The sequence below is a fragment of the Epargyreus clarus genome, unplaced genomic scaffold, assembly GCF_041222505.1.
Source record: "Epargyreus clarus isolate Ecla_fem2 unplaced genomic scaffold, WU_Ecla_fem_2.2 ptg000036l, whole genome shotgun sequence".
NCBI lineage: Eukaryota > Metazoa > Arthropoda > Insecta > Lepidoptera > Hesperiidae > Epargyreus > Epargyreus clarus.
The window spans coordinates 1791491-1814756 of NW_027332241.1; the positions used below are offsets into that span (position 1 = coordinate 1791491).

At 36.8% G+C, this 23266-nt stretch overlaps 2 protein-coding genes across 2 annotated transcripts in view; both read right to left on the reverse strand.

Moving 5' to 3' along the window:
- Positions 1-7461: 7461 nt before the first annotated feature.
- Positions 7462-23266, reverse strand: part of Wdr62 (WD repeat domain 62) — a 169413-nt gene continuing 153608 nt past the window's right edge. The window contains exons 29-36 of the mRNA XM_073092575.1: positions 17050-17160; positions 14367-14500; positions 13745-13886; positions 12237-12347; positions 11373-11483; positions 10633-10749; positions 9908-10051; positions 7462-8160 (exon numbers count right to left, since the gene is read on the reverse strand). Coding sequence (XP_072948676.1) covers positions 8018-8160; positions 9908-10051; positions 10633-10749; positions 11373-11483; positions 12237-12347; positions 13745-13886; positions 14367-14500; positions 17050-17160 — 1013 coding nt within the window. The 3' untranslated portion in view covers positions 7462-8017. The remainder of the gene's footprint in view (positions 8161-9907; positions 10052-10632; positions 10750-11372; positions 11484-12236; positions 12348-13744; positions 13887-14366; positions 14501-17049; positions 17161-23266) is intronic.
- On the reverse strand, positions 19129-23103 carry LOC140757019 (uncharacterized). Its single transcript, XM_073092572.1, has one exon. The coding sequence runs from the start codon at positions 22886-22888 to the stop codon at positions 19361-19363; it is 3528 nt and encodes a 1175-aa protein (XP_072948673.1). The 5' UTR covers positions 22889-23103; the 3' UTR covers positions 19129-19360.

Below are 23266 nucleotides of genomic sequence, written 5' to 3' on the forward strand. Positions count from 1 at the left end.
CTTTAAAAGTATTTTCCTTTTATTAAAATAATTATAATGAAGACGGTAATTTTCAGACGTATTTTTTTAAATGGACGAAAAATTATTTGTTAATTTGACATGTATGACGAAGAACTTAAGTAGGTTTATATTTTTAATATTATTATGAATTAAAATGACGAGCTTTATTTATCCACGTCCAGTAAATAATAAATGTTACATAATTATGCAGTTATTTTTTAATAAATATGCAGTTAGATATATTTTTAAAACGTATATAAAGCGTAAATAATAAATCGTATATAAACCTGGGATTTGTCAATGACTTACTACCGCACTCTTCAGTTTGAAAATAAAGTAAGTATAGATCCATAGATTAGTAAAGATTACTCACTCCTGAGTCAGGAGTCAGGAGTCAGTTGTCAGGACTCCTGACAAGAAAATGTATCCAGTTTGGAGAAATGAAATAGTTGCGTAAAAAAGTTTTGCCACGTCTCCGTGCTAAAATGTCCCTAAAATATTTGAAATAATTATTTATTTATTACGTAAATTACGTAATTATTACGTAAATTAGTTATTTATTCGTAAATTTTCTCTAAAAATGTTTTTATTTGTCAAGAATTAAAAAAAAGAACTTACTAAAATAAGCCTTTTGGGGCTTCATTCAATTTCAAGGCGGCGAAGTATCTTTACTAATCTATGTATAGATCAGTAAGATTCTAAAATGCAGACATGCTGTGGAAAGTGGCAACCGGACAAGTCCATGGAGTTGAATTAGTAGACTTCATTGATGCTGGTTATTCGTTAATAACGACTATGCGACGGCTTTCGCTACTCGTTAAGAGAAGCCACAGCTGCATAAAATATGCTGAGGGAGGCCTAAATAAATAGAAATAATCAGCCTTTTCTCTAATTAGATAGGCCTTTCGTGACGAGTTTAATTTGGCCAAATCCCTGGTTTTCTGTACAAATTAAATTTAAATACAAAAATATATAAATATGTATATGTCTACTATGTATATTATGTACTTAAGAAATAAATAATTGAAAATCAGCAAGAAATATAACTCATTCCAATTCCTTCAATACAATCTCAAATCCTTTACTAGTGTATTAAAAAACTGTATTAATACTTGTCTCATCACTGCGACCCGAGTTTCCTCATTGGCAAGAAGCTATTTTCCTGTCGTGCATGTATATGGAAACTCACGCGTACCACTTACATCCTGTCGTGTCAAACTGAAGCGCGTTATGGTTGCCGCGTGCGGATGTACACATGCACGACAGGAAAAGCGCTCATACGGCGGGCATGTTATGTAAGCCATAATCTACGGTCTACCGAACAGTTCAGCGCAGGTTGGCCTGTACAGGTAAATCGCGCGTAGGTAGCGTGTATGGGGATCTTACAGTGTACCCAACAGTGTTCAGTTATGTTTGCAATGATCTCGCATAGATTAGTAAAGATACTTCGCCGCCTTGAAATTGAATGAAGCCACAAATGGCTTATTATAGTAAGTTCTTTTTTTGAATTCTTGACAAATAAAAACATTTTTAGAGAAAATTTACGAATAAATAACTAATACTGCCTAATTTACAATTACAATGTACAATTTACATAATAAATAAATAATTATTTCAAATATTTTAGGGACATTTTAGCACGGAGACGTGGCAAAACTTTTTTACGCAACTATTTCAATTCTCAAAACTGGGTACATTTTCTTGTTAGGAGTGAGTAATCTTTACTTATCTATGTGATATCGATTGAAGACATCTATTCCCACAAAGTCCGGTGTAACCGCGCAAGCATGCCTGATCAGGTAGACCTCCGTGCACCGTAGTGCATGGCAGGCATTACAAAAAACAAAATAATTGGTTTCTCGCATTTTCGAATTATGTACTTTTTAACTCAGAATTATTATTATTACAAAAACACAAAAACAAATTGTGCTCTTATATTGCATATAAGAAATCACTATTACTTTTTGATGATCTTCACCTGGTATTCTAATCGATTATTTATCTTAGTAAGCAAAATAGCTTAGGCATTTTAATAAGTATGTAGCGCCCATATTAATTTTCGCATATCGCTAACCTTACGTAATGGACAACCGACATAAAAATAATTAAAATTATAGTCAATATGCTTCTCAAATTACTTATAGTTAACTACGTATAAATATTATTCCTGTAAATATTATCTAATGACATTTTTTTTTATTTTTAACCGAATTCCCTAAGGAAAACCGGTATTATACGTCTCGTATATTTTCACTAAATAATTCCTTTTTCAAATCCACTCTCTCATCTACCATCAATTCCAAAAATATAAAAAAAATTCAAAAATATAAAAAATAAAATAAATCCAAATTGCAAATAAAAATAAAAAAGTCAAAGAAAGGAAATAAAAGAAAAACAAAAAAATAAAGTTTCGATAATAATTGTGTAATTCTTACTTATTAATTAATTATTATTAATAATATAACATTAGTCTTCTTTGTAAATGGCAATACAATTTTGAACATTAAATAAAAAATATCTACACGCCGTTGGTACACCCCAGTGTTGCCATGCGATGACAGAGTACGATAAACTGGCAACACTCATACGTATGGAGTTAATACTTAATTAATTACATTTTTTGCTTAACCGTACCTCCCTTTGGTGAGAGCAAAAATATACATAATACTTCAACTTAACCAAATTATAAACATTTTTTACACAAATTCATGCTATTCCTGAGTCTTCAAATTCACGTTACAATACAAAAATTTGCAGCCATTTCCATTATTTTAATATCTCAAAAACAATATGAAAGTCGATAATTCGACTACCCTCAAAATTATCAAGTAAAAAAAATGAAAACAGATTTAATTGTCAATTATAAAAAGTCAAGAAAGTAGTGTACATTAATAAAATAAAATTGAAACAATGAATGTCTTAAATATTAAAAAGAAATAACAATTTTACCAAAAAAATCTACAATAGGTATAGAAACATATTCTTTAGAAAATTACAATTTACTAAAATTTCGAGGGTAGCCAGAACGTTTTAAATATCCCTTCTCCATGTATCAACCACAAAATATTACTTGCATTTTTATAAATTACAATAAAACACACCCACACACGACTGCGTCCGTTACTGTTAGAGTACATCCACACTGTTACAAACAGTTACGTCTACAAAAAAAAATACACGAAAAAAAATATATGGTACATTAAAAAAAAACCGCTCGCCTACCTAAGTTTATAAATAGTACAGTTAATACGATAATTGTGACGTAGATACTTAAAAACTAAGATAACATTGACTTAAGGACGTTAATTGCTTCTAACATTAACACTTATAAAATTACAATGAGGAAGTGTGAAAAAAACGTCAAATTATGTACAAAAAAACACTTTGAAAAGTGCCAAATTAACCTATGCAATAGACATTCGTGTGAACACAGTGTAATAATATAGGAGTAGCAGACGAGCAGTCAACCTGATGTTAAGTAGCTACTGCTGAACAGACATCTGCAATCAACCCCAGATAGGACTATATTCCTACCTGAGGTCGGCCACAGTTGCACCCCTGAGGACTAAGCTGGAACGCCTCGGAAAAGTATATCACCCTTACCCCTTCAAACCAGAACACAGCAGCGCTTAACACTGCTGTTATAACAGAAATAGGAGGTAACAGAGGATTCTACCTTCTTCTCCATAACGAAACACCTTGTGAAGTGGTGGTAGTTGTATTGACATTCAAAAAGTGCACTGTAAAGAACTTATTTTGAATAAAAAAAATGATTTGATTTGATTTAAACCTTCGTGTGATCACCGTACCCGCCAGATGGCAGCAGTGTCGACGTCTAATGCATTTCTCTCGAGGGCGTAGTATTTGCACTTACATCATCGTATTTCTAAGTGTTATTATTATTATTATACGAATTACAATATAATAAGTAAGTAGACAATTGAATAGGAATTGATTTTGAGGGGTTGTGTGTTTGGGGGGTAATTTAAACTTAAAATACGAAGTTTTTTGAAAATAAGATGTACAAAATGTGTCGCTAAATTATGAAAAAATGTTGTATCCAGATCACTTTTCAAAATAGGATACAACTCAAAAATAGGCGTGGATTATAAACAGCACGTTTTTACAATAACTTCAATGTAATTTACTATGATTTCCTGATAGAGCAATTTCAGAAGAATTTAGTATAAAAGGAAAATATTTAAAAATGAAAATAATTTGCTCATACACCATAAAATCTAATTTAACTAAAAAAACACCCAAATTACACCCCTATTTTCACTACAAAATTTAAAAAAAAATGCCAAAACACAAGTACCACCCCAAAATCGATCACATTACAAAAATTACATATGCGTCGACTTCCCGCAACTCGTCAAGATGGCGCCACTTGTCGCCTGAATCACGCTATTAAAGTTTTTTACATCTTTCATACGTCGAGTTGCGAAGTCTCTGTATATATTATGACACTATATTACTGTATATAATGCAAGTATTTATACAATTTTACTATTTACAGTGTACAATAGGATTATAGGTAAAAATGCCTTTTAAATCCATTATCAATAATCAATCCATCCAATGATTTACCTATCGACATTTGACTTTATACTAGAAATTATCAATTTTCGATCCTTTGTTAAAATTTTGGATAGATCGAGTATTGATAACCAATGATTTTATTTGGAGGAGGCATACATAAGATCAACTTTTGTTCATAAGATCAACAAAATACGACGCTTCCGTGTTACGTTTATAATTCAATCCGTCACAACCGATAGATAGAATTCAATCCACATTGATTTAGTATAACAATAAGTAGTCTTTATTATTCGCATAGCATATGCAATGCATGGAATGACATACTTAAATGCATTTCCAAATTTTTGACATTTCTAAGATGGCAGTAGAATCACTTATTTTATTAATGTCTTTTTTTCTTACTTTTGCGAGCTATTTCGAAATAATCTATTTAGAATAAAAGATAAAATGACGAAAAAAAGAAAATTTCTTTTTCTGTCTATTATAGATAAATGTCAATATATGAAAGGAAAATTTCTGACAATATTTTTTTTTTTGAAAAAAAAAAGTAATATTGATAAAATGAAAAACAGAACGGAATATTATAAAATAGTAGAACATAATAATAAGAATTAACTAATATCTCCTAAAAAGATATATGTTTATTCGATATAATATTATTTATTGATTATATTAGTAATTCAAAAAACTTGACACTAAATTATTTTTCAAAATAACTCCTCAGCAAGCTATATCTTCAATTCCAGTATTAATTGATAATTTTTGACAAATTCCACAGATAATATAAATATAAATAAACGCTTTCTACACTCACAGCCCCACACTAGGATTCCCTGTGTCGTGGGTGCCATGGACACACACATAGACAAATACACAAACACCCAGACCCAGAAACAGAAATCTAAATTCATCATTTAGATATCTGTCTGGCCGGGGATCGAACCCGGGTCCATTTGCGCGTCAGACCGGTGAACGCTCCGCCACGCGGGTCGTAATATATTGTTATTGTATATAAATAATAAATATAATATTTTGAAAATTACTCATTAAAGTTTAATATAAGGTACTTTTTTCAAATCATTATGTGAAATTATTTTCAAATCCATGATTTTTATTTAATTATTATTATAAAGTAATTAAAAATCTCTTTCATTTATCTATTAAGCGTATGTTACACAAAGTTGACAAATAAACAAACTTTACCATTTATTAATCGTCCACACGCTCACCACGCCACAAACAGTCGCAAATGCAAACGTGTGGATAAGGTGTTTGTCTTGATTTGTGTAAGCTTGTAACATAGCTTTCGATCAAAGCAAACGGTTTGGTGTTGTAAATCGTGTGAACATAACAAAATACGTATATTTGTATAAAAATGTTTTAAATTCTAACTTTTGAAATATTGTCAAAAAAATTACTATAATGTCATTCTTTTAAGACAAATTTAATGAATTTATTAAAAATTTATATCAATTGACTAAATATTAAATATTTTTTTTAAAACTTCAAAATTATGATGTTTCTATAAGATGTAGTGTTTAAAGTTTTGATAAGGATTGATAAGATATATACTTCACAAACAGATATTATTACAGTATTCCAATATAGATTTCTTGTACAATAGTTGATATTAAAATATTCATAAGTTAGGGAATTCAAAAGCAATAACACTTCGATTAAAAAATACCATTTTCGAATTACATTCGCCAAATTTGCAACACAAAATTTTTTTGTTAATATAAGAGTCGCAGACGAGCATGCAGTCCACCTGATGGTAAGTGGCTAATGCCGCCCATGGACATCTGTAATCAACCCCAGATAGGATTAGATTCCTACCCGAGGTCGGCCACAGATGCGCCGCTACCATAGGACTAAGCTGGAACGCCTCGGAAAAGTATGTCTTTTACCACACTTCAAACCAGAACACAGCAGTGCTTAACACTGCTGTTATAACAGAAATAGGTGTGTCGGTGGTGGTTCTATCTTCAAAATTCAAAGTAAAATGTTCTTAGAAAATAATTTTAACAAAGTCTTCTAAATTGCAGTAAGAATTTACAAAAAAAAGAAATTAGGTATTTTTTGATTGAAGCATTTTTGCTTTTGACTAAAAATGTAACATAATGTAACATTACTGTAACTGTAACGTTATTTATTGTAACATTAGGTACTGTAATGTATAATACATGATCACAATTATGCGACCAGGCTACGCGTTTATGCGTTTATAGCGTTGCATTATTGTCCCACTGCTGGGCACGGGTCTCCTCTCAGAATGAGAAGGATTAAGCCATAGTCCACCGCGCTGGACAAGTGCGTATTGATAGACTGCACACACCCTTGTAAACTTTATTTTTATAAATTTCATATATGCAAGTTTCTTTACGATGTTTTCCTTCACCGTTTAAATAAGTGATAATTAATTTCTAACACACACATAACTTGCAAATCACAGTTGAATGTCTGGGACTCGAACCCCGGACCCTCCGACCGAGACGGCCGCGTTTTATTTCGTTGTTTTTGTGTAACGTTTGATCGCCCCGTATCGCTTGCGAAACGCAGCTAAACCGTCGATCACCGATACAAAAAGTAGAATATCTGGGCCCTTAGACATTTCATTTGCAACGAAATAATTGACCTCATAATGGACTTTGGGTCTGTACTTATACTTAAATATGTCAGAACTAAAAGAACTACAAAAACGGTAAAAGTGCTACAATGGCGACATAAATCTAAATTCATCCTATCTGTACGGCCGGGGATCGAACCCGGAATCTATTGCGTTGCAGATAGGTATGGTGCCAAATAGACTCAAATGGAAGAATTATGTGCTGTTTCCCCGATTGTTCTGGATTTTGGTTTTTTTTGAGACCTCAAATTGACTCTCTGAAATTTTATCAATTTTATTCTTTTAGTTTTACATCTTTTAGGCAATCAGATTTCTCTTATGTAATTTCTTCACATATTTTTAGTTATATTAAGTCCATTACAAAGTCAATTATTGAAATTTGATTACATTATTCATTTTATATTTCACACATTCATTTAAATAACAAATACCTGCATACCTTTATATATCCTTTGCATAATTATTCATTATTAATAGTTGTTTCTTTAAAACACAACACACCCTTAGGTCACGACACCGGCGACACTTCGCGACACTTCTCTAGACACCGGTGACACTTCTGTAGACACGACTTCTTCAGACACTTTTTTCGATATTTCTCTAAAGTCTTTTCGTCGACACCGCTGACACTGTTACTCGACACTCGACACCGGCGACACTTCGAAATTTCTCTTAATTACTGACACCGGCGACACATATTTAGACACTTCTTACGACACTTCGAAATTTTCCTAGACATCGTCATATCCACAACACCGTTGACACTTCAATACTTCTCTACAAAACGTCATTCACACCGGCGACACTCTCACCCGACACTGGCGACACCGGCGACACTAGCCGACACTACTAGCTGTCGGCGTTGTCGGTAGGCTCCGGCGGCAGGCTCTGCGGCGAGAACTTGTTCACCATTTTACTTTGCATCATGTTCAGGAGTATATCTGAGTATTGTTCTATTAGCGACATCGCTGGGTTCGTGCCTGATGTGGATTCTGAAAAATAAATTTAAAAAATGTTAAAAAAGTTTAATTTTTAAAATGGTCGTAGTGTTTGCACTCGGCTTCTGAATTGCGGGGTCCGAAGTTCGGATCTCAGACATGTATTGTCTGATTTTTTAATGTTATATGCACATATAGAGCTTATAACATTTTTTTTTATATTTATACCTAACGATAAGGCAGACGGGCTACCTGGTGGAAAACAGTTACCGTTGCCTATGGACATTTGCAACACCAGAGGAGTCGCCAATGCATCGCCGGCATTGGAGGAGAGCTCTTTTTACACCCCTCTTGAAGATTGCCATATCATAGCGCTCAGGGAATTAGTACACATAATAGAGCTTATGTGCATATAGATACGTACAGGCAAAAATACATACATAATATAATGATAAACGCTCAAAGAACATTTCCTTCCGTTGTGTGGTAAAAATCCTCAAACCTATGGAAAGTGTACATAAATGCACTTGTCCAGGTATACGGCTTAACCCCTTCTACTCCGAGACCAAAAATCATTACCCTCCGCTGTCTAATAAAAATCTCAAACCAAACACAGAACTGGGTTGTCCATGTCAACGACTTACTCCCTCCAACTTCGAGACCGAAAAACATTACCCTCTGTCGTCTAATAAATATCACAAACCGAACCCACAGACCTACATTTGTCCAGGTCTATGGCCTAATTCCTTCCACTCAGACATACAGCGGAGGGTAATGTTTAAAACATTACACTCCACAGTATGATAAAAAAATCTCAAACCGAACACACAGAACTGGATTCTACAGGTTAACGACCTAATCCCTCCCACTCTGAGACTCGCTGCGGTGGGTAATGTTTTAAAGATCTCAAACCGAACTCACCGAACTGCACTTGTCCAAGTCTACGGCCTAATCCCTTCCACTCTGAGACTCACATTGCGGAGAGTAATGTTCAAAACATTACCCTCCACTGTATGATAAAAATCTCAATCCAAACACACAGGACTGGGTTCTCTAAGTCCACGGGCTAATCCCTCCTACTCCGAGACCAACACCAATGGGTGGCCACCCACCTCTGGCCGCGAGCTGGTCCAGCTTCGGTCGCGCGCCGTCCCCGTCGGTGGAGAACAGGCTGCTCAGCGCGTGCTCCTAGTTCGCGGACCGCACCGCCGCCGACCGGAGCACCTTCTAACCTAACCTACACTAACCTACCTGTTTTTATACAAGATTGAGGAGGGTAATGTTTGAAGTCCTCTAACTCACCTTGAGCCATGAGATCGTCCAGACTACGCACGTACACACATATAACTACATATACACACATACATACAAACATGGTGGGTAATATTTAAAACACACACACACTTACCTAGATATACACGTGCACACAAATTAACGCCCTAAAATGGAGGATAATGTTTGAAACATTACCCTCAGCAGTGTGATAAAAATTTGGAACCGAACACACCGAACTTTTAGCCAGATCTACGGTTTAATCCCTCTCACTGCGGAGGGTAAAGTTTCGAACATTACCCTCCACAATAGCGTCTTAGAGTGGAAGAAATTAGGCCGTAGACCCAGCTAAGTCCTGTGTGTTCGGTTTGAGATTTTCATAAAAGTGCGGAGGGTAATGTTACAAACATTACCCTCCACAGTGCTATAAAAATCTCAATCCAAGCACAGTTTAGCCAGGGTTGGGTTAGCCAGGTTCACGGGCTAATACATCCCACTCCGAGACCAAAACCAATGGGTGGCCACCCACCTCTGGCCGCGAGCTGGTCCAGCTTCGGCCTTGCCCCGTCCCCGTCGGTGGAGGACAGGCTGCTCAGCGCGTGCTCGCCGTTCGCGGACCGCACCGCCGCCGACCGGAGCACCTTCTGCGTCTCGAGGATCGCCGCTTCGAGTCCTGGATAGGGTATGACATGTCTATTATATTATCATAGTATTTTGTCGTAGGGGTGGTACCTTCCACGACATAAAAAATAATTTGGTAAAACGATATTTAGTCAGATTACAGTACGCCTCGTCTGAGATACGTAACGTAAATCGTAGTGTATATATGTTTTTTGTTTTTACAAACTTGTATACACATTAATACTATGACGTGACCGTGTCTACAATTTGTATTTCTGATCGTACGTTACTATATTTCTTGGCGTGCTTGTGTGTGCGTGTAAGTGTGTGTGTGTGTGTGATTGTGTGCCAATATGTGTAGCGCACTACTATAAAATAAATACCCGCAAGGGTTTTCGGTGAAACCTACTTAGTAATGTGTTTACTTATTTGTACGCTTATATATTTGACCATTCGTATCGAAGTGTGTGTATGCTTGTGTGTGTGCGTGCATGTTGACATGTTTGTCCGTACGTGTCAATTTCAACGTGTGTGTGTGTGTGTGTGTGTGTGTGTGTGTGTGTGTGCGTGTGTGTGCGTGTGTGTGCGTGTGCGTGTGTGTGTGTGTGCGTGTGTGTGTGCGTGTTCACTCACCGCTGATGTCCGCCGCGGCGTTGGGCTCCCGCTGCAGGGTGCGGTACAGCTGCACCACCTTGCCGGCGGTCCTCATCAGCTGCTCCGTCAGCGCTGAGCACAGCTGGGACGACGACACTGAAGGAAGATGATTTTTTGATTTTTTTATATATATAATATACGATTAGCAAACATGTAGTCCACTTAGACCTTTTTTTTGTTTACGAGGGGGAAACCTTCAGCGCTTGGTGGAGAACTCCAGGATCTCCGATGGAATACAACCGGAGTCCTCCGAGCGTGATGCTCCCCTATCGGGCTCTGCCCTGGGGGAGCAGATTACGTTCCTCTCGCACACCTAGTGTTTACCACGGTATGCGGCCACACACACCGCCGTCCTTCCCGGGGTAGTATACTGGACGGTTTGAGCTTCCACTCTTGCCGCCCGCAACCCCGGAAGCCCCTTTTAGTCGCCTCTTACGACAGGCAAGGGATACCGTAGCCCTATTGTAGTCCCGGAACTACAGGGACAAAGCGCGACATACCTAGCCGCGATGTTCAAACTTAGTCTTCAGGGGTAGTGGTGCATCTGTGGCCCACCTCAGGTAGGAATATACTATCTAGGGTTGATTACTGATGTCCATACGGAAGAGGGGACTTACCATGGTAGACTGCATGCTCGTCTGCTACTCTGATATTATATTACCATTATTGATTATTGATGCCTATATATTAATAACGGTGGCCACCTATTCAGTACGTACAGTTAGGATCAGCGGGCGAAGTCTCCTGCTTCCTCGGCCTAGCGTTGGTAGCGAGACGAGCGGTCACTTCACGAGCCTTCGCTGAGAGATCCCGCTCGCTGCCACTACGACCTGGGGATGATATAGTTTAATAGGGGAGGGGGTGAGGGGAGGGCTTTGTAACATCTCCAAAGCCCTACTAGACCTCATCTCTCATCATTACATAATTATATCTTATATATAAAATTCTCGTGTCACAATGTTACTTATCGTACTCCTCCGAAACGGATTTACTGATTTTCACCAAATTTTATATGCATATTCAGGCCTGAGAATGGGGTACTATTAATTTTTCATACCCCTAAGTGATAGTCACCCTTAACATTTTTTTATTAATATGGCAACACGTTTGCCGGGCCAGCTAGTTAGTAGCCATATGCTTATATGTTGGGGAAATTTGTTTAATAGCAGTATCGAACATTTTGATTATTATTTTAAATTAACATTATTTTAAAATAAGATTTATTTGAATTGTACAACGCCATCTATCAAGAACTCCGGTAAACTTAAATTTTTCGCTCTGCAGGACGAGTAGAAAAATACATCTAACTTTAAGTTGTAATAAGTTTCGATTGAATACATCGATATCAATTTAAAACATACTAATTAAGTCAAGATACGTACTACAAATATGTTATATATTATTAATCCATTAAATTCAAGCATATTCCCAATTATATCGTGACACATTACCCAATCTCTGTGGTCTCGTAATATATTACAACGAGTTATAGTATTAGTACTCCTAACTACTTTTTTGCAAAATATCTTTACTATAATGACTTTTTTTTTAAATCTATACATAATCGTATCGTGTCACATTACCCAATCTCCGTGGCGTGCGGTCCGCGGACGCGGCCCGCGGTCTCGGCTGCGGCGTCTCCGCGCCCCGCTCGTCCGCCTCCGAGCTGGACTCCGAGCGGGCCGCCACGTTGGCTGTCGGCGTGCGAGCGGGTTAGGGGGTCGTGTGTAGGGGGTCGTGAGTCGTGGGGGGGTCGTAAGCCATTTGTGGGTCGTTAGAGGCTACTTTCGCTAGTGGTTAGTTGAGTATCTCTCTCGATCTTATGGTAATTTGTAAGGTATTGTAACTGACAATTTTTAAGTGCCTCCCTAGGCCTATGTATATCAAAAAATCATTGGCTAGTTGAATGAATTCTTCATGAGGGACTATCCTTCGATATACATACATATATGTATCTTATGTATTTTGTCTTAATAATAGCTATGTATGTGTATAGTATAAACCGGTTTATAATAGTTTGGCAAAGGGAAATCTCCCGCCGGGCTAGGTGATCATGCCCGGGGAGCGGCCGTGCTCCGACAGTCTCAGTTCGGAACTTGTATATATGCCAGATATTTAGAAAACTTCGATAGCGTGATTCAGAATACTCGTGGCGCCATCTCTTGACGAGTAGCGGGAGGTCGCCACAATAGCAACAGAGCATCAATTGCTTAAATAATACGTATCAAGGCATCTGTGATTTACCATACTTATTTGTAATCAGTACTCTCTGACTCATACAGATGTATGAATACAGATGTACCACTAACATCACTGGCCACCATCACGCGGACAACAATCATGTTCGCTCACAATAAACTCTTCTCTATATTTATCACAAAAAAAATTCAACTCATGTCAGATTTGTAATATTTTTCCGTTGAATTTCGTGAAGTTATTCAAGCGTTCTACTGTGAAAGACTCAATGTGAAATTAATATATTATAAGATGACCGGTAGACGGCTATTTTGTACTAAATGCACTTAAGGTTAAGGTCTTCAGTTTTTAAAACTTAAACTATTCTATGCATTATTAAAGCGCGCATGTGTCATTAATTGGTTTAGTTCAATTAAATTTCACCAAAAAAGAAATCACATATAATATCCAATAATATGTTTAATTGTCTGAATTATTAATTCTAAATGGTTAATGTCCCCTGAGGGTATGATATATTTATTCCAAATTATTATTATGTGCCCTGACGCCCTGAGGTACCAATATATAAATAATACCTCAATTATAGTCCGCGCCAAACTTCTAGTCCGCTGTGAATACAGAGATAAGTCGCGTCGCAACAGCAAATGTAGATACCAGCAGGACGAGGACAGCGCGACCGCCCGACCGCGGGGACGCAGTTAGTGTACCCTTACGTTACAGAGTATATGCTAACTAAACCTGCGCGCAACAACTTCAGAGCGGACTAGAAGTTTGGCGCGGACTTTACCTATATTCGAATCAAAACTACCAATAATTGAAATAAACCGAAGCCGAATAATTTAAAACCTATATGGTCGACTTGCACCCTAAGGGGCCAGTAAACAAATCAAATCACCTGTACTATACGCATTGGCGAGACCTCTTCGCCTCGCGGAGTTAGCAGCTGCTTTGTTCATGGAGCTGATGGTCGGCCGCATGATCCCCTGGGGCCTGGGGGGTTGTTGCCGGGACGGTTGGGGGTCCGACTCGGAATCGCTCTGAAAACGAAAAAGTATATAAAATACATGGATATGTAATAGTGCAAGTGATAGAATAGTGACTAGACTAATACTTTTTTAGGACACATCTTTCATATTATATTATGTCTGTCATAGTTAAAGACGGGCGTAGGGAAGTAGAAATTATTGAGACTAACAAAACCCTTTTAATAACAACAAATTATTTTGTTATGTTGACTTATAGAATTTAGGCTCAATATGACCAATGACAAATAGCTCTAATATCTTCATGTCTAAAGGGAAAGGGTAGCCCTTTCTAATTAGGTCTTACTCTAAAATAAAGTTCTTCCCAACGTCGGTATTCTTTATTTCTTTCAATTTCCATCTCTTTTTCATCTCATTCAATATTTTACTCCACAAATAACCTAAACCAAAACTTCCAGTAAACTTATAAAATATAAGCAATTAGTAGTTATTTTTTCTTTTAATTTTAAAGTATCGTATATATAAATGCCATACCTGATTGTTCAATACACCCACACTGGAACTCCTCGTCATATTCGACTTGTTGTTATACCGCGGCGCCGGCCGCACGAACCCGCTCGGCGACTTGCTCGCGTTCGCGCTCGACGGCTGAGCAGGTTTCGATGAACCTGTGTCGGTTTTAGTAGAGTCATGTTAGCGTATTTGTCAGTAAAATATCTCAAATTTAGTTTATTTTGTGTAGTAAATAAAATTTATTATCAATGTTTTACTAAAATGAAAATTTTATAATTGTGTGGTGTTATGAGCTAGTATTTAATTTAAATATTATTATTCTAAAGACACCAATACATAATATTACAAAATTAATGACAATTGAGAGATTTCTAAATAGATTTCTATTAATTTCCCAATAATATTTGGTAAAGCGGCCCCTTAGGGGATACCTTTTACTATGTGTATTTATGTATGTTTAATGTATACTTTTGAATTTACTTGTAGCATGATTGCAAGACTACTAGCAAATGTATGAAAAGCAATCAAAAGTAATTTATACTATAGTTTATTTTCGTAAATAGCTGCTAATATGAATGAGACTAAATGTTGCATATGCTTTGTGTTGTGTAAGGAGTTTATGATAGGCTGAGATCTGTATGGTTTTTACGTCCACCTGTTTTTACCTACCCAAACTAACAAAACGTTACTTTCAGATATCAATTTATAAAATAGTGGCAGACATAAGCAGATACTCATTTAATTTTGTCGTCAACGCATTACTGCTGGGCACGGGTCTCCTCTCATAATGAGAAGGATTAGGCCATAGTCCACCGCGCTGGCCAAGCGCGTCTTGGTAGACTTCACAGTTAAAGCAAGTCATAATAAATTTCTAATATGCACATAACTCTAAACTCAGAGATGCGTGCTTGGGATTAGAACCTTGCTATTATTATTATAATATTCTTATATCCATATGTTTTACATTACGTTCTACATTCTATTTTGTGAAATACATATTTTATTTTAATAGACAACCTAGAAACATATAAAATTAATTATCTATAAATAAGATTGTTTTAAAAGCAGGTGAACGTAAAAATCACATAATATCTCGAATTATGACAATCGCGGTTTACCAACGTTTTTCTAGCGACATAACGTGTACGCAGCGGAACCGTTGCGTGCACGCGACGTTAACGCTGCGTACACGCTGATGAATCGTTTCGCTAAAGACCTAAATTAATACTGAAATAATCTATCGTAGTACTAACTTAAATTGAAAAACATATATTAAACAAATTAAGTTAAAATATAACATAAAAATTGTTAGTAAAATATACAAAAGCTAATAAGAATGTTTTAGATTCTCACAATGCCATGCATCCACACAAAATGCCACAAAACATGCACAAATTAGTTAGAAAAGTTAGTTAGTTAAAAAAGTAACTAACTAATATATCCAGGAAACTAAAAATGGGTAGCGAAGACACCGGTGTTAGTTAAGATGAAAATTACAATATTTTACAATATGTGAAGTTTTTAAAGGTGGAAATAGAGATAGTTTAAGATCCATTATTAATAATCTAACTGTCTTTTCGCCTATCAAATTTCTAATTTGAGATTTCCGCTTACTAAAGATTCGAATTATAATCTTTGGTAGGCAATTAGATAGATCGATTATTGCTAGTGGGAATTTGTGAATCATATTAATAAACCCACATAAGAAAATTTTATTTAAACTGTGATAAGAATTGATTTTGATTATAGAGTGAATAGTAATAGTATTATTATTTTAGTTCTACCCTCAACCAGAGAAAGATACGTAGATTTCTTGAACTACCCCCATTTTTTTATACGTTGGTGCGTTCATTAGTTATCTAAAGTTACTTTTTATTGTTGACTATAAACCCAACCCTAGATATCTCAACTAATTCAATTTACACCAAACTACCTATGTTTGATTAACATAGAAAGTTTAAGTAACAAAATCTATAAAATAAACTTGACATTATCAAGTTTGTAAGTATTCGTATTATAAGCGTGGTGGACTACGCTCTAAACCTCCCACAGTTATATGGAGGGTTCCGGGCCTGCTAGTGGGCCTACTACTGTAATTAGGATTACAACCAAGTATATATAATAGGATCAAGTGTCCATTAGCCCCTTAGTTCATAAGCCACCCCAACATACTCAACCACCACCAAATTAGAAACTGCCGTTAATTCATACCACCAATTTTACTTATTACCTCCTTATATTTTCGCTTTCACTGTCTAACTCTTCTCCTCATCCCCACCACTTCCATATCTTTAATGCTAATATTTCTTCTTACCCTTTCTCTTAAGTTACAACACAAACATTACTAGCCTAATTATTCCCCACTAGTGAACAATTTATCAATTCCCCCCTTCCTCCACTCTTATTACTACTAACAATAGGAAGTTTTTCCTCCTACCCCCCTCTCCCTCTATATAAAGCAGTAAAAGCTTAAATTATGAACTTACAGAATAAACACTTATCTCCCTCCCCTGTCTAAATTAAGTTAAACCAACATTATTAGCCCTTACCCCCTCACCAAACCACCCAACTCAAATTTAAAATTTCCCTACCTCTCCCCACGTTAAGTCACCACCAACGTTATGAGTCCCCCCTTCATACTACCCTGCCCTGTGCACCATCACCGACATCTCTAGTCCCCCCCACCACCCCTCCCCCTACCCACCTTGCGGCGTCCGCGGCGCGGGCACGGGCCTCGCGGCGAGGTCCGACAGCGAGATCGCGCGCCGCATGCCCGCCGCGCGCTCGTCCTCCGCGCCCGGCGGCGCCCGCCCCGCTGCGATACACGCCCGGTTAGCGATCTGACGTGGCCTTAGGGGGCTTTTGTGTTTATGGCCTTATTTCTTTAATAATTCTAAGTATTTTTAGGGTTTCGTACCGTAAGGCTAAAAACGGGGCCCTATTACTAAGCCTCCGCTGTCTATTTGTCTGTAATAGGGCTCTATCTCTTGAATAGTGTAGAATAGATGAATTAATGATATTCTAATGCGCAGGGTAAGTATTTTTGAATGTAAAACACTCTTTTTTGTTATTTTGACGTTTCTGGCGTATAAAAATGTTAATAAATTATGTGTATTTCTTTGTTTTTAAATTGAGTCATGCGCAGATTACGAAATTTGTACACGTAACACGCACTATTGAAATAAGCTTTAAATGAACGACCTAATGTATTCTAAATTAATTGTGGCCCCTAATTAAAATTTATCCCCTTAAGCCCCTTAGATAAATGTGACCCTATATCAGCGAGATCGCGCGCCGCATGCCCGCCGCGCGCTCGTCCTCCGCGCCCGGCGGCGCCCGCCCCGCTGCGATACACGCCCGATTAGCGATCTGACGTGGCCTTAGAAGGCTTTTGCTCTTTTTAAGGGTTTTTTAAGGGCCTTTCCTTGCTTTTTTTTTGTGTTTTATCTTTTTTAATAAATGCGGATTTTGGAATTTATATTTCTTTTGGCGCTATCGTGAAACATAACTAGAAATGAAATCTAAAATAGACAAGATAAATGTGAGATCAGTGCCACCTTTTATCTCTGTCCCAAGTAAAGAAGGCACTTAAGTACTGACAGAGTAGTTTCATTTTGTCAGTAAAGATGGCGTTACTACAAAAAAATATTTATTTATTTTAATTTACAAATATAGAGTACTGGCACGCGGAATTAAATTTTCGGAGTTATTTTTTTTGTATTACGACGAAATTCGTATCTTTTTACGTGCATTCAGATATACACACAGGTTGTTTATTTTGCCTAATTTTCTATTAATACTTACTTTTTTATGTATTTTTTTTTATTTATTTTAAGTGGCAACTATCGAACAATGGATTTTATAAGATCGTTTATAATGTCGGAAACAGCCTATTGGCTATATCAATACACGGTATACATCGATTATACTGAATATAAATATTAAAGGTGGACATAAGAAACAGTTTGCCAACCTTAACTAATTTATTTTTACTTTGACGTACGGTTGTTTGTTGATAAAACAGACGGGTACAAGTTAAGACAGTATTTTTATAAAGTCATTTGTAATTATCGCTACTATATTTAATCTGTTGCAAGACCATTCACTTAGACCATAATCAGATCGCCATTTAACAACAAGCATATAAAAAAACCATCTAAGATGTTTCATACGTCTAGATATTAAACATCACGCTAAAACGACATGATTTACAATGTGTGCGTAACGCACCGTGTACGTACACTCTACGTATGTGTGCATGACAATGTCAACTATTGAAAAAAAAGACTAAATTTTTTAGTCTGAATTTTTGGATCTATTTAGACATATACAACACCTTTGATAAAACCTAACACACACTATGATCAAAAACGTGCAGTGTCGAAAAAAAAATGAACACATCATTCTTAAAAATAAATAAAGTTATTATTAAAAAGATGCAAAACATGCTAATATTGCAAATAAGACATACGAAGCTTATGACTTGTAATATGTTGTGAAATGCTGTTAAATATTTAAGTAATTTATTATAGTTTCCTTACGGCGCAACTACACAATGGTCCATGAGTATAAAGATATAAAATGAAATAAAATATAGTATGATCTACATAAGTGTTTTTCAAAGTTTGGATAGAAATCCTCTGAGGGGTCGAAAGAGGGGGATATAGATTGAGAAACAGCGATCTATATCTAGAAGTTTGAATAAGATTGTAGTTTTGAAATTATTAAAATGACAAAGAAGATTCTGTCGTCATATAACATGTTATCGCCCATTATCAATAATCAATCTAGCGAAAGTTTTTTTACTTAAGAGCGACATTTGACAATAACTTTAAAGTATTAAATTTCGATCTTTAAATATATTGAATATTAATACCGGGCGTGTATAAATAAAGACTTCTACACATTGAATGCAACCTTGTAAACTACTGAATTTTTCTAAATGACCTAATTGAAATTTGACGGCATTGGACTATTGTGTAAGCGCCTTAACACTAACAATGATTATAAAAACCTCACAAAAAATCACAAATACATACTATCGCAAAGTATAAAGTCGGAAGTAAGTCTATTCGAAACGAAACGTAAAAAGCTAAGATCAAATATTGAACGACAGTAACATGCGTCGAACCTGGTTGTATCTTCGAGGGCAGCACTTGAAGCGGCATCCTCCTAACCAGACCCCTCATATTCGAACCTAACACCGGCCTAACTTTCAAATCGAAACCCATTCTCGGTGGCGCTCTCATGACTTTACGAAACGGTGTTTTCGGTCGATTGAAACCGTAGAAACTCATTCTTTTCGGTGAGTTCGTACAACTCGAGCTTGTTGTTGACGATTCGTAGTTCTCGCTGTCTAAATGTACATCCGTCTTAGGTATGACCATCTCGTTGTAGACGCGTTGTGGTAGCGCTTTCAGTGGTCTCATTTCGTTTTGCACTGTATTGTTCAACTGCATCTCTGGTTCGATGTTACCGGCGTCGTTCGAAACGTCGACATCTTGAACCGTAAGACCTATTTGATCAGTATCTAGTATGTCCGGTAGACTTAGATTACGTTTAATTTCTTTATTATCCGAGTTTTCCGTATCTGTGTCGGCTTCTTCTAAGGTTAACGACGCGAAATTCGGTACAGTTGTTTGTTTTGTTGCTAATTTCTCAAATTTTCTCGATAAAACTTTAACGACACCTTTGCCATCGTTTATATTTGCTTTCAAAGGTCTCATCCTCCACTCTTTCAGTATTTTTTCTTGGAGAATCTTACGTTCTTCCATTTCGACCAACTTATTAATGATTTCTAGTTTCCGTTCAATGTATTTATACTTTTTAACCTCATCGCTTATGTCCGGTGCTATATTCTCTTTCGATTCAATATTCTGTCGACTATGACAAGGGGCGGTTTGGTCGAAATCATTTTTATTCATTCGTAAGTTATTCTGATCTTTATTCTTATTATAATTGTACTTATTGTCGTGTTCCGCGTAATAATCCAAAGAATCTTTGGCGAAATCATTATGACTGTCCTCTATGACGTCTAAAGAATCCATACTGACGTGATTCATTCTATCCATACGTTGCATAGCGTACACTTCCAAGCTATCTAATTGCATTTCAGATTTATTCTCATTAACATCTTTCTCTTTGACGAAAACGTCGAACGTTTTCTCAGAATTGTCTATAGATTCGACTTGATTTGAGTTTTTATCTTCATGTTTCTTATTAGATATGTAGTTTTTATTTTGTAAACCATCTAACTTGGCCTTGTATTGAGATGAGATCGAGGAACTCAAAGTACCTTTCTCTAAGCCTGCTTTCAACCGATTATTCAACTTAACCGACGAGGTCCTTTTCATAGGTTTCGGAGGTTTATGGGGAACGAACTCCATAGTTATTTTGACATTATTATTCTTTTGCCCCGAACCCCTTTCTAAACTCTTCGTTGTATTGTTATACTTAGCGCCGTTCGCTTTTTCTTTGTTAAGTTGATTCTTATTCATTTTAGTTTGCGTACTTTTCCGTATTTGTTCTTCAAACTTCTCTAAATTCTTTTGCACGTGAGAATTTCTTTTCTCCATTAGATTCTTTAACGGGTTTGGCTTAGAAGCCGGTTCTAAGACCACTTCGAAGCTACAACTCTTCGATTTTACCATCGTATTATTATCGCAGCCCTCCATTTCGCTCATATGCTTGTGTTTCTCTGCAAACTTTGGCTGTAAGGACTTGCTTGTGTTCGCCATATAGTCTCCTTTATTCAGTCTCGGTATTTCATCAGTTTTTTTCTTATCACTTGTGTACTGTTGTACGTTACTCCCATCAAAGTAGTACGCGATATTCTTGGCAGCGGGAGGCTGTTGTTTCGACGCGGAGTCATACAAACTCCTAGACCTCGTAACAGTTTTATGGCCAGAAAATTCTGAAGTTGGTACATCAAAACCATACACTTTCCGTATAGGAGGTTTCGGTGTAACTATAGGTGGTGGTTGTTCCTGATAATCAACTTTAGGACTTGAATTCTCTGCTAAGTAATTGTTATACATGTACCCCGTTAAATACGGTACGTTATTCGGACTAGACCCGTAACTTTTGGACGTATTATCGAATTCGTAGCAACTTTTGCTGTTAGGGACTCCTATAGCCTGAGTTTTCTTTCTTACAGGTCTCGCGCCTTCGAACAACATCTCTAACGGCGCACTTTTAGTACATTCAGAATCATCTGACAGAACACTTTCTAACGAATTGCAATTTGTTCTAGACAATTGGTTGTCGTTGTCCAGAAACTCATCAGATAAGACCGATTCCTGACTACAACTGGACTTCATATACTTCTTTTGATTTAGGAAGAAACTCGCGCTACTATGCCTATGATTCTCCAAGTAATGCGCGTCCGGCTCATGTATATTTTCAAACGAACAATTCTGCGAATCGTTCAAATTGTACCTACTGTCCGTGAACTTCGCTTGTTGGAACGCAACCTCGTTACCGTACTTCAGGAATATCTCATTCGAGACGCTCGAACAATTCGAATTATCGCTTAGGACGGATTCGTTTGAACGCGTCACACATCGCTTAGTTAGAACGCTTTGACATCTATACATTCCGTAGTTCGGATTCATTGTGTCTTCGTCCATTATATCGTCGAGGTTTGACGGCATGTTGCGCGGTAACGTGGAGCTCTTCTGTCCGATACATTGTGGCTTTATCGGCACAGCTGGTTTCTCAAACGTACCACCGTATATTTCGTAATTAGAGACCGAACGCCGAGGCATTCCATTCGCTTTCGCCCTAACATGCTTCTTACAAATCTTTTTCGAATAAAGTTTATTCTTGCAACTAACATCCTGACTTAGGCTACAATCTTCTAGCGAATCCGACGAGAAATTCCCATCATCTTTCTCCTCAACTTCTTTACTAGGTTTCAAATCAAGATTTCCCAACGAATTAGGTTCGAAATCATCCAAATCTCCATACTTCCGCGTGATCTCCGCAATCATTTTCTCAGTATCACTCTGTATCGTATCCACAATACTCTTGCCACTATCTTTCATTCTATTATCGAGTCCGACAAAAAAGCTTAAGGAATTCCTCTTTTTCGGATCTAGTTGATTCGCTTTCGGTTTTTCATCATTCTTACTTTGATTTTGTGCTACTTTGTCAGCCCATTTGCACTCCTCAGAAACGGGTGAAACGGGACACGATTTGTAATTCTTAAAGATGCTTCTGGCATTCGGTTTCGGTGTTTTTGGCTGCGGTTTCTCTGTTAGATTCAGATGGAAATTCCTCGGTGGTACTTTGGGTGGTTCCTTCTCTTCGTACGCGTTTGGGAAGAGTCTATTAAACACTTTTGAAGGTACTGGCTTCTTTCCCATATCTATCGTGAAGGCTAGCGCTTGTTTTTGCTGTTCCTTATACTTATAGGCCACATACCTATCCGTACCTTGCGGCGGTATGCACGTTGGTATGTTATCTAAGTACTCCGGTATCAACTTATGATTTAAATTCGCGGGAATCGCATACGGATTTTTATTCCGATAATCTAGATTCATTGTCTGGTAAGGATTGAGGCTGTCAAAATAGTTACTGTTCAAGCTATCTAGCGTCTCTTCGACACAAATGGGGGGGTTAGTAAGTCCTGGCGAGCGTTTGGGGGGAAAACGGTCGTGTTAGTAACACAGTATGGTATGTAATGATCATGTTAGTGGTTGAATAGCAATTCGTTTACTTATGTAGCCATTTATAATTATGTTGTGACTAATTACATGTCATTAGCAATAGTTTTAGTAAATAATGTTGACTTTTATGCCAAATTAGTTTATGCGCAAATGTATTGAAGATTTTTTGTAATTAATTAATGATTTAGTTTACATAAAAACGATTTCTCAAAATGTGTTTTTAACAAGATATTATTTCCTTTTTATAGTACT